Source organism: Hippoglossus stenolepis, chromosome 7 (assembly GCF_022539355.2).
Source record: "Hippoglossus stenolepis isolate QCI-W04-F060 chromosome 7, HSTE1.2, whole genome shotgun sequence".
Lineage (NCBI taxonomy): Eukaryota > Metazoa > Chordata > Actinopteri > Pleuronectiformes > Pleuronectidae > Hippoglossus > Hippoglossus stenolepis.
The window spans coordinates 15,488,279-15,504,907 of NC_061489.1; the positions used below are offsets into that span (position 1 = coordinate 15,488,279).

Genomic DNA, 16,629 nt, shown 5'->3' on the forward strand with positions numbered 1-16,629 from the left:
TTTAGCGCTGCTGCCCCCAAAGCACCACCAACACTTTTCTCCTCTGAACTCAATTTGAACCCTGGTCCCTGTGGTGGACACGAATGTTCCTGCAAAGCTTCCCATGGTCTCGGGGGGGAAATACGGTTGAAATGCGGCTTAAGATTAAAGAAACTTAATTCGATACTGTGCTAACATCGCTACCACTGGTACAATTTTACAAAGTCAGTAGAAAGGAGAAAATCCATAATTAGATAAAGCCAACCAATTTCACAAAAGGAACAACTGTTGAAAAAACCTGATCAAGATAAAAGGAGAGTAACTGAGATGAGTCGCAGCAAAGAATAGGAGCAATCTGTTGGCTATTAGGTCTGTGCAGGGTCTTATATATAAGAACAAGGGTTACTACAGCAATTCTACGTTTTTTTACGGTATTTGATGCGTTTATATGACCATGGTTATTTCCAGATTGTGTGTGTGTGTGTGAGCGTGCGTCTGTGTGTCAGACTAAAGACCTTCTCTTCATCCTCTCCATTGTTTTAGTCGATGTGGATTGAACGCACAACCTTCACCACTGTGTATAAGCTGCCAGGGATCCTGCGCTGGTTTGAGTCTACTGACCTGAAGCATGTGAGTATGTGTGGGCATACCACGTGTTACATGTTTGAGTTGTATGTTGACTGTGAGATTTTTTTCCTCCTGTGTAACTTGTCCCCCCTGCTCCTTCATCAACTCCTTCCTCCTTTCCTCTGCTCTGTCATCTTTGCTCTCCACCTCCCCCAGACCACCTTGTCCCCACTGGAGAACGCCATAGAGACCATGGAGTCCACCAACAAGAAGATCCTGACCATGATCAACCAGTATCAGGCTGATTGGAGCCTTCCCATCAACCCCCTCTCCATGCTGCTCAACGGCATCGTGGACCCGGCCGTCATGGGTGGCTTTGCCAAGTATGAAAAGGTGATCTAGAATCTGGCTCCGGCTCCATTTAGAATCTGGTTTATAACAAGGGCCTGCAGTCGATCAGGTCACGACTCTTAAAGGAAACAGTGTCATGGCTCAATGCTCACTATGGAATAAAGGCCTTAATGTGGGTTAAATAGAGATTAATGGTCATAGGTTAGAATATTGATCATTTATATTGGTTTAATTGAGTGTTTTAAACGTGTGTTATAACCAATTGGTGGTTGCTTTGTAATTATTTTGAAAGTTTTTTAGAATAGTGTAACATCAGTGGAGTTCAAAGTATATTTCATCTATTCATTCAAACGACCACAAGATTAAATTAACTTTGACTTGTTATTCCTTATGTGGTTTTTTTTTTTTTAATTCAACTAGGACTGCTTGGATTTTTTTAATTTCTTAGGCAGTATGATGAAAGATTTATGATTGAAAAACAGTTTTTGAAGCCCCCCCCCAAACAACAAAGTCACTGCACGGACTATTCTCTCATGACGAAACGATTTGAATTCATTCTGTATCAAACATCAGCTTCACCTCCTGAGGCTCCGACTATGACAGGAGTGTAAATTCCGCAGCTCAAATAGCATTAAATGCAATGAATGTACAACATGAAATATAGTGATTGCTGCCCCTCGAACACCATTCAGTTTTATGAAATCATACGTAAGAGGAGATCAGTGTCCCGTGGGGAAAAGCCGGTTACTGATTTAACAGGTTTCCGAGCAGGTGAAACATATGTTATATCGCTTAGATGTGTTTTTAATGTTTGCTCTGGATCAGGCGTTCTTTACCGAAGAGTACACTGAGCAGCACCAGGAGGACAGGGACAAACTGCTGCGCCTCAAAGACCTCATCGCATGGCAGGTACATGTACACACCACATTTAGTGTTCTTACTCTTTCTTCGTGTCCTGCTGACGCCACGACATTTGTATTTATAGACCCCGCTACTGGGCGGAGGAATCGCCCTCCACGGGAAGAGAGTGAGCGACGACCTGCGTCCGTTCCACGAGCGCATGGAGGAGTGTTTCAAGCTGCTGAAGAAGAAAGTAGAGAAGGAGTACGGAGTGAGAGAACTGGTGAGAAACAAGTTTGACTAAAACCGCGTTTCTCTGTCATAAAAAAACGTGTTTCTCTCCGCAAGACTGGATACAGAGTGAGTGTGGTAGAGCTGCGCTAATGAAGCTCTGAATGAGCTGACCCGGGCGAATTTTAAAGATCAAAGTTCTCACAGAAAAAGCCTCTGAGCAAAGTGTTGATGTGGGATTTGCACCTTTTTAAATTCCTCCGCAGCCAGAACGGGGCTCGGATGATGTGAATGGGGCTAAATACGGTCATTACCTTGTAAATTGACCGAGCCCTTCAGGAGAGATTTAACTAATGATGAGTGGGAGTGATGATATGCCGCCTGCTTTTTAAGAGTAACCTTCTTTTACTCTGTGCAGTCTGCGATGACGTGCTTCTGTCGCTCTCTTTGAAGAGCACCGTCCCGAATGTAATATTGTCTAACCTTGCAGCCGGACCTGGTCGGGAGGAAGTCCACTCGTCCACGCTCCCTGCTGCGCTCCTTTCGTCAGTCCATCATCTCCATCTCGTCCCTGCAGGGATCTGACTGTGGGACTCCAACCAAGGCCTATGCAGACAGGTGGCGTCCACAGACCTAATGTGTTGATACATGACATCGATATATAATCGCACTCAGGTTTAACTCTTTTGACGGTGCAACACTCGTTTTCTATTATGTGCATTTAGATATCTTGCATGTGCAACTCTGTTACACTATATATTCTGTTTACATTAGATGTATTATTTATATTTTTCATTTCCTTGTGTTGTGTGGTGTCTAGTATTGTCTTGTCTTATCTCGTCGTGTCCTGTCGCGTTGCATTTTACATTATCGCATCGAATCTTACATCAGAGTGTTAAGAGAACATAATATTACCCGCTGGAATGACACATCTCATCTGCAGGATACATACAAACACAATGTTGTCCGAAAATGGCCCCAAAGTGTCTAAATTAATGGCATAAGCTCAAAACTCCTCAAACTCCACCTGCTCACTAAGGCCTTTGGCCTCAATTAAAGCCCCCCACCCCCATTACTGCTGTTTATTTCTGTCCTGTTTTGTGTGGATTATTTTCTTTAGTTCTTTTCTTTTTGTCCCCAGTGACACATGTAAAGCATCCTTGGGTCTCTTGAATATATAAATTCAAGTTATCATTATTATTATTGTTATTGAGCATACAACTTACCTTAAATTAAAAAGACGGATTCTTTATGGAACCATTCAACCCAGAGCAACAGATTTGAAAATAAATATTGAATCCATTTAATTTCTTTACTCTCCATTCAGGGACTTCCCCCCCGAGTCCCCGACCTCCTGGTCCTCCACCCTGCAGCGCTCCAGCGGCAGCGTGAGCGTGAGCACAGTGGAGGAGGGCGTGGTGACGGTGGGCGAGGCAGAGGTCAAACTGAGAAAAAGTAAGAAGAAGAAGAAGAGGAGCAGCATGATCTTCATCACGGAGGAGAGGGACCGGACGAACACGCTGGACTGCAAACGGGTGAGAATGAGAGAGTCGGAGAGAGGAGGGGCGTCACGTGACGGGATGTTGAAGTAACACAGAGCTGAGTGTCCGTGGAGGTGCTGCTGCTGAGCTCTGTGTGATCTCTGTCTCCCTCTAGCTGTCCAAGAAACAGGAGTTCCGCAGTGACACCAACTTGTCTGATCCAATCGAAGGAAATGTGAGGTTGACCAGTGCCAACTCCAGATCCCTGCCTGCCATCACCGGTGACACACACACACACACACACACACACACACACACACACACACACACACACACACCTGCTGCTTTGGTGTATTACAATTGAGTTTCTGTATATCTGCAACACAAGCACCCACACAAGTTCAAATACAGTCGAGAGCTGAGAGGAACTGCTGTTTTTCCTGTTCTGGCAAACTGACTCTAAAAACACATAAACCAGCTCATGACAGAATAATGTAGTGGAGTGTGTGTCAGGGATAAATTGGAGACACTGGAGAAAGTGGCACTAATAGCCTGACCTAACACAAATTAGTGAATCAGACGCGTCGGTTGCAGATTTTCTGAACTGTTTCGTCCAGTATATATGTCATCACTCAGAACAGAGCATTTAAAGCACAATTCACTGATGTTGCACTGGCGTCCTGCCACGTTGGCCAACGCCAGCGGAGCCAGCATCGACTCTGGTGTTAACACACCGCCTGCGATTAGCAACGCTGACCACAAGCTGCGTCGCCTCACTGAACACAGACACTGGGCCACCGGTGCTGCCAGAACACACAGTTCATCGGTAGAACAGCTGCAAGTCAGAAAAAAAACACGGCTGCAGGAGGAGGCAGAGTTTGTAACAAGTGAGACACAAACACTGAATCCTCGGGTGTCTCTGTCCGCAGGTTTGTCCTTGGCTGTGGCGGGAGGCCCAGAGGACGTGGACGGCTCCAGATCCAGGAGGGACAGTAAGAGCATGTCGCTCTGTTTGACCTCTGACCGGACCGCAGACAGACGCTCAAAGGGCGTCATCAACCTCCTCTTCAAATCCAAGGTAGAGGATGAGTCCTGTTTAATGCGCTGACATCACACTGACAAGTTTTACTCACTAACCATTATCACTTCTCAATGCTGAATATGATGCTCCAGTCAGGAGCTCGTTGGCTTAAAGCATAAAGGGTCAAAACACCAGAAACGGCTAGTTTGGTAAAAACACCCCTGCCAGCTCACTGACAAACACTTAATATATTATGGAGGGACGGAAGGATGGATTATTAATTACAAGGGGAAATTACAGTTAGGCACATAGATGCAAATATACAGAAAAACTAAATACACAGTTAAATACAAGACAGTTAGTGGCCCTGAGGCAGTTAAATAAGGTGCAGCATAAAAACAAAATGTAATTGAAATATTAAATTATAAAAACGTCTTATCTTATGTAGAACTATTGTTGTTACAAGCTTCCAGATGAGCACCATTAACCTAGTATCCTTGTCATTTCTTCCCCAAACAAAGAGTAAACCTTGTGTTTACATCATTTCTGTATGTCTCTTTCACAGAACTCCAAATCCGAGGATGGGAAGTCCGGTGATCCGAACAAAAAAAGAGACAGTCATTTCTAGAAATCCATTATTTTCATTTCGTATTTCTCTCTCTCTTCATTTGCATTTGTTTTAAAAAGAGATTCACATAAACCTGCAGCCATAAAACCAGAACTATGCACCGACTCACCTCTGTATGCCTGTCAGTCTCAGTGTTGCTGTTGCCTTAATATAATTGATTTTACCTATCAATAAAAGCTATTTTTTTCGCAGTGACCTTTGTCCAGGTAATTCAAATGCTTCCCAGTGAGGCTAAATGCCACCTCGCAGCTTTTCAATCAATTCTGCTTCTACCAGAACGAGCAAACACAAACCATTCCGCCGACGTGCTTGATTTAAGCTTCTTATTATACGTTTTTTCATTATTGTTGACTGAAGGTAATGGGAAAATAATAATTTGATAAAGCACTAAGGTTACCTTGTCCTCCCGAAAGGCTTTTAAACAGAAACATGCTGCCAAAAAAGCTCTGGCGCTGTTAGAGCAAACAAGAAGGTCTAATGAATTCAAACATAATGGGGAGCGACAAACTCAGGAGACGACTGTACTGACTTCTGCAACATCAGAGTTGTCGTGCACACAGAGTTTCTGCTGCGAGTGGCCTATGTTTACTGTGCATCATTGGGTCACTGCTGGTTTTTGTTTATTTGAAAACAAAATCAAACAATGAAACAAAAAACACAAAGTTTAGAGCAATGGTTTTACAATGATTTTCTCGATATGTTTTTGTTTTGAGATGTGTGCTGTGGAGCTTCAGCCAGGAGCCGTTTAAACACAGGAGATATAACAAGAGTAAATATAATAATATCAAATTTGAACCCCATGCGAAGCCACACTGCAGATTCTTTCCGCCACAGGAAGCAAACGTCTTATTTGCCTCCTCGCCTGCACAGATTGAACGGTAGGTGGAGGTTCCCCACTGCTACCTTTCTGTCACGGTGCCCTCAGGCTGCTTATGCATCACGTCATAATTTATATTATTAGTTACACATTACAGTTACAAATCACAGTGTGCAGTGGTTAGCACTGTTGCCTCTCTCTCTCTCTCTCTGTGTGGAGTTTGCGTGTCCCAGTGGGTTTTTCTCCAGGTAGTCTGGCTTCCTCCCCACAGTCCAAAGACATATAGACTGGGGTTGGGTTAACTGGAGACTCTGAAGTGGCCATCGGTGTAAACCCCTCATGTGCTGTATCCCACCTCTCGCACGATGTCAACTGGGATTGACTGGGATTTGTTCCAGCCTTCCCTGGGACTCTTAAAGCTGTTGCAGTGGTGTAGATAAGGACCAATGTTCCAGGGAGAGAAATACCTAGTCTTCATCTCTTTGAGTGTGATCAGATACAAATGCATAAACAATTTATAGATGGATGTAATTTTCTGAATATTTGCAAATTTTATTATGTAAAAGTACAGATTTTTCTGCCTAAATACAATTGAGTAACAGTAAAACGTGTGCAGATTCCAAAATAAAATGTTGAAGTAGTCCTTTAAACCTGAGACGTACTTAACTTTCTCTAGATTCACCAAAGATTCTGTCATTCTAGAGAAGGTCTGGTGACCACATGATACACAATGTTTGATTGGGCTCTGCTGCAAGGAACTTTCCAAAGTTATACAACTCCATAGGATTTGCAATGTGTTGCCAGATACCAGGTGAGTTTCCCCCCTAAAGACTGTGTTGTTTGGAGGCTGAGTAAGAGGGGAGTGTGAATAATGCAGCCCGGGAGGGAGCAGTCAGCACAGTGATCACACAGCGGCTCCACACATCTGAAGGACTCCTGTCGACCAGATGGGGAGAGAGAAATACAACTGACTCCTGGTGGTGAGCAAATTCCCAAATTTCTCCTGGAGCAGAAAGAAAAGAAAGTGAATGAGGAGAAACATTGCAGCCTTCAGGCCTGTTGCTGAGCTTTGTTTTTCGTGATCTCTGGGGCCTGCACCGAACAAGTGAGGGGGACAGAACATTAGCTCAAGTCTGTCTTTCTTCATTGACTCGTAGAGACATTTTAATGAAGACATTAAAACAGCAGACAGCCTGCTGCATATGATGAATATAAAAGCATCACCTACGTTGGTAAAAGCTCATTAGGTTAGAAAATAGTATTTAAAATTAGGTTGTTTCATTGATTTAGGGATGTGGATGAATATCTCATGTTTGCCCAGAGGAGGTTTTATTTCCTCCTGGTTTTTTTGCAGAGAGTCGGGAGGTGATTAGGAACAACGGACACATTTCTCCTCTCCCTTACAAATACTGTCATTAGCCGGTGTCACACTGACCACCGGGTTTCCTCCACAGCCAATTTAAAGTTACACGCTAGAATTTTCAAAGTAATGCAAAGTCCTGTGCTGCATGACGTCAGCCTGAAGTGTCGGTGTTCTGATTAAACCACCGCACCGTGACCGCTGAGGGATTTCAGCCCATATTGACGTCCATCTTCTGCAAAAAAAAAAAAAAAACATGGCTTTAGTTGGTGGTTAAGTTAAATGATATGCTATTTATATTCTCACAGGGGGCTGCATTGCTTCGCTGATCAACAGATTCATTTCCAGACTGCTGGAAAGTGCAAACTTACCAGAAACACTGATTGATAAAACCCTCTGATGTGTAGAGAGAGAAATGTGAGAAGCATGCTCACAAAGTTATCAGAGATTTATTTCAAACTTATTCCTACGTATGAGTTTGTATTAATGGCTCGTAGCTGTATTCAGCGTATTCATAACAAACTTAATGATCCTGCTCCGCGGCACTTTTGGTTTCCATATGGAAAACCTGTCAAAAAACTCAATACTCCTGCCGTTATTATAAGTATTTGGGTTCGCCTCTGACTCCGCATCAAATCCTTGTCATTAACTTTTAAACATTGGAGCCGTTGCTATGTTTGGTGCCGTAACTAATGTGTCATATTAATTTAATTTATGGCATCCCACTCACTTTGAGGACCTGTCAAGGCGACTGTTCTGTTTTTATTTAAAGCAATCCATAGTTTAACCTTAAGAATTTATGCAAAGGGAAAAAAAAATAGTCAACATAAAAAGTGAAACTCTCCAGCTCGCCCTCAAATAATCAGACAAACCATCACATCTGGAAGTTTGGAGGTTCAATAGTCCAGTGTTACGGCTCTTAGAAGCAAAGAGCGTGTCCTCGCACATTCAATTCAGCCAGTGCTCGCTAATTAGTGTCACTCTGTCAGATGAATGAAAATGAGTTTAATATTGAAAAGCTTATTAATAACTTGAATCCTTCGAGCTTCTGTGCAGGTCCGCACACGAGGAGCTCATCGGCGATCACTGACAGGAGTTAAATATTTCGGTTTCAGTGTGAAAGAGTTTAAAAAATCTTTTATTTAGAAAAAGGATCAAGTGAAAAAAGGCAAGTGATCAATTTTATTGAAAGGTTTAAATGAGAACATTAATTGCTTCTTTAATCTGTTTTCGCAAACAGGTTTTTCAAAAATGATTTACATTAGAAATAAAATGCATTTCTAAAAAAGACGATATGAAAAGGCGGAGACAGTAGCCAGGAGAATGAAAACTACATTGCAGTGAAATGTATGAATAAATAGACCTTCGATTATTTATTCAAAACCAGTGGTAAACAATACAAACCTTAAGCCTTGGCAGTATTGCATGCAATGTAGTTTAAAAAAGATCCAGCCGATCATTTCTAAGAAAAAGATTTGTTCAAGTGTATAACAGGCACAGAGCTTCCATCAGCCAAAAACTCTGGAGATACAATCAAAACACAGTCAAACATGAAAACCCTTCATTTATTTAGGACGGAGTAAAATGGTCAGTGAATAATTGAAGCCCTCACTGTGGGCTTTTCAATATCTAAACTGAGCGCAGCTGCAAACAGCCTGTGCTCAGTTTGTGCTCTGCCTCCGTGCAACTGGAAGAGGACAGACGCGACTGAGCGGCTCCGAATCACAGGGAATGTAAAAATGAGCAGATGATGGCAAACTGATATCTTTAAACAGTGATAAAAAAAAAGTCCTGCAACAGTGGAAATAAGATAATTAAACGCAGGAATATAGGAGAGTTCCTCTTAAGCTGTGTCATCATTGTTGAAGCTGAGACGGTTCAAACATTGTATATTAAATCTGTCTAAATAATAAGGCTTGTGTAAGCTGAGAGTTACAGTTACGATCTTCCTCCACTAGGGGCCAGTAAAACACTGATCTGAGGTTAAAACAACTTGTGAAAAGTAACTACATAGATCACAGGCCTGACAAAATATCTCGAGATTGAAGGTGTTGCAAATGGTATTTGAGTGGCTGTGGCTCAGGGGGTAGAGCGTCTCGTCCTCTAACCAGAGAGTTGACAGTTTGATCTCAAGATACTGAATCCCTCACAGAAGAAGTGCTGCCGATAGCTGCCCTGTATGAATGTGTGGGTGAATGGCAAGACTCGGTCATCAAGACAGACTGGAAAAATGCAATATGAATAGAAACCATTTCTTTATTCCAGACAGTTTTATTTTTGTCACATTAGAAACACAAGCTTCCACGATAGCTTCAGTTTCCCGCTGGTCACCCCCCACAAAGTGACACCTTATGTCACAGCTGCATGCAGCGACCTGCTGCTCATCCCGCTCTCCTACCCACAATCCTATTCACCGAGGCTGCAGAGTGTCTGCAAAAGTACAAGGCAAAAGGCAACTCATATTTCTGGAAATGATGACCTGGTGCTTGTACTTCATTGGCTGCTGCTCACCCTTTGTTTAAAGAGCCGCGTGTGAATCCGAAACCTTATTCGACCTCGAAGTCTGACATTTGGAAAATACTCCCTCTAGTCCCACACCTCAAACTGATTAGTGTAAATGAGGTCCAGGACACAGTTTCTTTTGGCCTCTTCAAACTCACGCACAGGGACAGTTTTCCCCTCTCAGCTGTTTGCCTTTGGTCAGCACTGTTTTGATCTGGGCTTCCCTTTTCCAGCCAAGCTCTTTACATTTTAATCTAATGGTGTTCAGCGTGTATTTGTGTGTATAAGGTAGCTGGTGTTCGGGGGACACGATGTGAATATTTGTCCCATCGGTGAGTGTGTCCTTGGCGTCTGGTAATAATATCAGAGAGTGGAAAATAAACACAGCAATTTAAGTGTGAAATATTACAGCGGTCTTCAAAGTGAAGTCACCTCCACCCAGTCTCTGAAATTCTGTGACCTGCTCCATAACACAACAGAAGCAAATGGGAATGAAATTAGATTTAGCTTTTTATTTATTCTATAACACAAGTGTGCATTGGCCTTGAAGCGGGAGACACCGGAAACCTAATACATGATTTCACTTTTATTCAGATACTGTACCAGATATTTCATTGATTTTGTGCAGAATTAAACCTTTTTCAAATGACATAAATTACTCATTCTCAGGATCCTCTAGTATCAGCCTGTATTTGTAATTTCATTATTTTACCCCCACCAAAAAAGGAGGTTATGCTTTTACCCCTACTTGTGTGTTTGTCGCTTTGTTTCTTTCTTTCTAAGCAAGATTACACAAAACGTATTTGTTTACCATGAAATGATGGTGGAGCGATGAGGTAGTAGTCAGGGAAGAACCCATCAAATGTTAAATGTTGGTGCTGTTCCTGGAAATTCTTTCACTTCCTTTGACATTGCGAGATGTCGCGAGGTGCTTTTCAACACGTTGACCATTTTTCACAGAGAATGATTCCTGAATCTTGATGGAAAAGATTCAGGCACATTTAAGGAACTGGTATCAGTGAATGTGTGAAATTTGGTGTAGCTTGATTGAATTTAATGGGACCATTGGGCCTTGTCAGTGTTATGCACTCTACTGAATGCTATTCTATTTTCCTTCTATACGTTTGTATTCGGAGGTTTGAAATTCTCCATCCGACCTGTAGAGTGCAGTGTTGAAATGTAGCACCGGCGAGCTCCCTCACTCAGGAACACCAGCTGTTGAATAACCTCCCCAACTTCGTAAATCAACCTCTGATAATGTGCCACTTATCTTCTATCCTTCTCCCCTTTCCGCCCCCTCTCTCCCCCGCCTCCGCTGTGGCTTCTCCTTCCTCCCTCTGCCTCCTTGTAACTGTCTCGTTCTTACTTTTTGCCCGACACTTCATCCATCTCCCCTCGTCTCCCAGCCCATTTGCCCTCCCTCTGAAGCTCCTGGTTCCCTCTCCCCTCTCTGACAGGTTTTACAAACAGCTGATGGGGGAGCAGAAAGTGGAACAGTGCGGCTGTGAGTTTTAATGGGGCTCCTTGTGGTAATCCTAAATCTGACAGCTCATCAAAGCAGGCCATGCTGCTCACGTTCCCCGTCTCTGGGATCGCTCACCAGGATGCATGTGTGTGTAACGTACCACACATAAGCTGCGCCGGCAGGCCTGTGTGTACTCCGTGTGTGTGATACGGCACATTTTAGACACGGCTCTTGCAAAAATTGCTAAATTGCTAATGACAGGGAGCTGGAGTGTGTCATTGGATAATGGACAGGAACAAGATGAAAGGTTTTACAGTATTTGCTGAGCTACTGATGGATTCCAATGCACAGTTTAACATCAGAATTACTTTAATGATGGCTGAGAGAAATCGACACGTCTGCTGTATTATTCACAACTCAATGTGGACCTATTGTGTAGAGACTGGAAATGGGAGGAAACAGCTAGTTTAAGTTAAAACCACCCACATTACCTGCTCATCTAAAGCTCAACAATTAACTAGTAGTATGTAAAAAAATATGGACACAATCTCATTAATTACATTTATGTTTATATGAAAACATATTTACTCTGTCTATTAACTAATACTGTTCAATGAGGTATAAAGGAAAAAGAAATATGCAGGTTGCCGTTTCATGGGAATTATGGGATGTCCTGGCAGGGAGCAGTGATTTCCTGGAATCCCTTCCCGGTTGCCAGGCAACATCATGGTCCTGACACTAATTAATGTGCTAACTAGTGAACTTTAAAGGTGGTGATAGACTGATGTTCTTTTCCCATTTGTTTCCTGTCCTTATGCTAAGCTAAATTAATTGCTGCTGGCTTTAGGTGTATATTAAGAGTGCAGATATTACAGATACTTTCAAAATGTCAAATTACTCTTTTAATTTGTCAACAGCGAAGAGACATTTTTACTTGATCCATTAAACCCCAACCGGCTTCTGTAATGTCTCTGAGCCAGACAGACAGTCTTCAGTATTCCGTGCCAGCACACAGCGTGTTGTCAGCCCTCATCATGTCATGTCCTGTCCAATAGGGAAGTGATGTCAGACTGTTGGACCCCACTTTATGTCTCTTTGTCTCAGAATTTGAAACTTAAAAACTTTACTTGACTTTACTTTATATTCTGCTGTAAATGCAACCACAACGGCAAGAATGAATCCAGTGCAGGGTTGTGTTGAAACTTACATCTTAGACCATAGGTCATAAAAAATGTAAAAGACCTCGTGGCTCAACCTGCCAGAGCTGTAACACTGCAGGCGGCCACTCAATTTCCAGCAGACGGAGTCAGCGAGGGCAGCAGCTCCTCCGCGGTTTGATCGGACGGATCCATGGTAGCTAATCAGATTTGATAAGCAGGATCCAGGATGACATGGATTTGAAAGTGAGACTAACAAGCATGACATTCACAGGTTGCAGCAGAGAATGATGACCAGATCACGTAATTGATGACAGTGTGTGTGTGTGTGTGTGTGTGTGTGTGTGTGTGTGTGTGTGTGTGTGTGTGTGTGTGTGTGTGTGTGTGTGTGTGTGTGTGTGTGTGTGTGTGGTCTGCAGCACTGGGTTTGCTATCGGACACAGTATCTCTCTGGCCTAATGACAGTCTGTGTGTGTCAGGGAGACACAATGGCTGCAGTGAGGAGGAAATGGAGAAAGAGGAGGATGGAGGGAGCCTGAAAGGAGAGGGTATTATCTGCGGTAGAGGAAAGTAATGGCCACTGGGGTTCTTTGTGTCGAGACCTTTGAACTGAGGAATAAATGTATACTTTCGTCGGTGTGCTCAGTTGTTGTGTGGACACACAAAAAGAGTTTTGCTCTTTTTCCTTCACAATCCGGATTCCTCTGTGTCTTTTCTCGGTCATTTCCTATTCATACACCTTTGCACATGTGAAAGTGCATTGGTTTCCCAGTGATGGATGGTGCATGGAATCGTATTAGCTTATTCATCTGTGACCTCAGTACTGGGACCTGCAGGTTGATGCTGTGATGGAAATTCATCTTGAGATTTGAAATAATGAAATTCTCAGACTGGAGTTGCCTTTGAGTCTTTTTAATAGTAAGCTCTGCAGAGGTTACACAACAAGCACGGGTGCTCAAAGTGGAACTGGCCGCAAGTTCACAAAAGCCAGAACTTATACAAAGAGGCGTTTTGTAAAACATAATATGAAAAAAAGACATGAAAGACATGAGATCATCATCTGTGTCTGTCCTATCAAGGTCATAGCAGTGAGACACCGCCAAATAAGGGTTCCATCCTGTCAGGTAGACAGTATCACAGCAGTGAGACACCTGGTCAGGGGGATTTCCAATACCTTAGACACTGGTCAGTTGAATTTTCCACTACAATGCTTATTTGGTAAATTGCCTGATACTCAAGGCTGTGACCTCTGCTCTACCCCCGGTCAGGGGAGATGGCCACAGCAGCAACATGGCGCTAAACGGATTCTACAGTTCTCCCGCTTATTTAAATGTAGTTTCACTGATTCTCAAAGAGACCCACTTTATTTTTTTTCATCCGTTGGGTTTTATTTGAAACATCATTCCATTTACAATCATTCCCAATAATAGTGGTTCCAGATGGTATCCAACATAGGCAGATAAGATAAATGAAAAAACAATATAAAAAGCAGACTTGGCAAATATTCAAAACCACACCATCTCAGGAGCCGAAACTATTTGACTATTAAATCAGGCTAATCCAAAGTTAATCATTTAAAATATACTGTACATATTGAAAAATAAATTACAAGTTTGATCATGTCTTTCAGTATTATCAGTGAGAACGATAAATAAAAAAATTAAAATTAGAACCCTTAATCCGAACAATCCATTCCTCAAGGATTAAAGAAGAGTTTTCCTGAGAAAAAACAATTCAGCTCCAAAACATATGCATTCGTTGTCTTTCCTCCACTTTACGTCTTGGACAAACTTAGAAAAGTTTCTCTGAATGAATAAATACATGAATTGTATGTATTTAGAGTTACATGAATATTAAAAAATATATTTATTTTTCTTCCTTTTTCAATTTCGTATTTGAGCTTCTGTTGAACAAAGTGTTGATGGAGCAGCAGCCTTTGACGTCTCTTAAGGGGATTGAGTGAAAAGTCAGATTTGATCATTAATGTAAAATAGCTGCTGGGATGCACAGGGGAAATGATCAGACATCTCGGGGGAATCACCCTGGGTATCTCACTGTCCGCCCACTGATTAGGCAGTTGTCACCGGAGGCCTGGTTGCCAAGGTAACTGCCCTCGGTCACCCTAGCCTCCCGTTCTCATTCACTTCCTGCTGCTCTTCACTCTCCGCTGCGCTCTCGCTCTCCTACACACTCCCTTTTCTCCTTCTTTTTAAAAGGGCAAGAGCTTGCAAACTTTTTGTGCATGCGTCTGTCTAAAGGATTTCCATATAAGTGGCTGTCTGCAGTTGTGTGAAACTGTGTGTGTGTGTGTGTGTTGGTAACAGCGTGTTTCTTATCAGTCACGCAGAGTGGCCACTGTCTCCCCTGGCGATGTTGCAGCAGCTCATAGGTCTGTTAGTACTGAGCTGGAAAGACACAGAGAAAGAGTTGCTCTTAATCCACTCCTCCCTTCCTTCTTTCCCACCCTTCCTCTGCCCTCCATCCTTTCTTTCTTTTGATTTCATTCACCCTTCAAACCGTTTCCTTTATTCCATTTTTGTCGTTTTTCTTTTCCCCTTACTTTCTAGATCCTTAACCTCTCTCTTCCATCCTTTATTTTTTTGTCATGTTTTTTCTTTAACACTCTTTTCTTAGCTTTAACAGTAACCTTTGTATGTTCTTCCTCTCTTTGTGTCTTCATCTGTTTTCCTATTTTACATCCTTCCTTCCTCTATCCCTTTTTCCCCTTTCTTCCATTTGCTTATTCTTCTCCTTTACCTCTCTTTACCTTTCCTCTTCTATTTTTTTTTCTTCTAATCTATCAAACCAGAAGGCAAAGCAGAGAAATTGGGAATACATTTCCGTAGGGAGCTGCAGGGGTTTGGAGGGAATGAGATAGAATTGTGTTGAAATGGAGCAGGTGTGTGAAGCCAGGCTTGGACTGTGACACCGAAGTCAAAGCCAAAACACTGGGGCTGAAACAAGGAATAATAGAAAGATACATGCGGAGACAGTGTGTGAAAGACTAGAAGATACAGCATCTGTACATAATGGAGATTATTTGTTTTAAGTAATTTTCAAGAAACGAAATCACTACTGAAGCTTAGAACATTTCTTCTAAGTCACAGTTACCGTAACCAGCTCGTTCTTGTCTTTATCCAATCACAGCCTGACACACTCTCCTTTAGTTGATCACTAATGATCTTTAAATTGTTCTCTCTCGTGTCATTCAGCTGTCGTTTCAGCACTGTAACATTGCACCACTAACTTCCACTCTGCACCACCTTAAATCCAAAGAGGATCCATTTCACATTGTGAGATAAGAGCATTTTTCAACATTTTTGCTAATTTCTGAGAGAATAATTCATGGGTCTTGATGAAAATATATCAGGCATGTTTAGATTGGTTTCTATGAGTGTCTGTTATTTGGTGCAGATCAAAATTTCAATCTGCATCTAGTTCATTTAAATTTGGTTTCATAAGCGAACAGTTTGGCCTATAGGCAGAGATATGCACACTTCTGAGTGCCTTCTAGTTTCTAATTTTCTCATTCTCCTTAATTTCTCTTTAGTAAACTCCTGATAGAAATGTAGCTGTGAGATAGAGGCTAGTTATAGAAAGTTGAAACTGCTTAGATTCTTCTCTAAAGTGCTTCAGAGTATCTCAAACTGTATCTGACCTGCAAGTAAAACATGTATGGACCTTTATACATTTTACAGAGCTAATAAATACAGATTGTTTGTGAAATATCATCACAGAAAAAAAAATCCAAGGCATAGAGGACGATAATATAGGAGACAAATTATGTCTCTGAAGATAAATAAGATATAATGGACACACAGACAATAACATAAAGCAATTACAGTGATGTATGTAAGGACCTGATGAGAGTCGGGGAGTGCAGATTAGATTAGATTAAGTAGTGAGATCGCTTCGGAGAGAGTGAGACCTGCTGCTGAGGATGATAGAAACCTGGAGCGAGGGAGAGAGAAGCCTGCGTCACGGTGTGAAGTCAGAGTCACACCTTTTGAAAAAGCTCCAGGACACCCAGATCCAGGAGTGACGGCGCCTGAGCCTTGGAGACTCACCCTCTCCATCTGTGAGCACTTGGCTGCTGGTCGGAGGCTGAGCGCTTTCCAGCCCGAATCAGAGCGGCACAGACCTGAACCCACGGCAAAGAACCTGGAGCTGTGTGCACTGCACTATGTATCCATTACAGTACCATATAAGAGTAATATTGGTGAGGCTTGA

The 16,629-nt window shown here is 42.4% G+C and overlaps 1 protein-coding gene across 2 annotated transcripts in view; it reads left to right on the forward strand.

Annotated features, from left to right (window-relative positions):
* The window catches only part of LOC118112431 (dedicator of cytokinesis protein 2), a 101,591-nt gene extending 96,298 nt beyond the window's left edge, over positions 1-5,293 (forward strand). For both annotated transcript variants that reach the window (XM_035161729.2, XM_035161730.2), the window contains 9 exons: positions 523-609; positions 763-939; positions 1,723-1,806; positions 1,883-2,020; positions 2,459-2,586; positions 3,296-3,503; positions 3,625-3,730; positions 4,379-4,527; positions 5,036-5,293. In XM_035161729.2, the coding sequence (XP_035017620.1) occupies positions 523-609; positions 763-939; positions 1,723-1,806; positions 1,883-2,020; positions 2,459-2,586; positions 3,296-3,503; positions 3,625-3,730; positions 4,379-4,527; positions 5,036-5,098 (1,140 nt within the window). In that variant the 3' untranslated portion in view covers positions 5,099-5,293. The remainder of the gene's footprint in view (positions 1-522; positions 610-762; positions 940-1,722; positions 1,807-1,882; positions 2,021-2,458; positions 2,587-3,295; positions 3,504-3,624; positions 3,731-4,378; positions 4,528-5,035) is intronic.
* Positions 5,294-16,629: the final 11,336 nt, after the last annotated feature.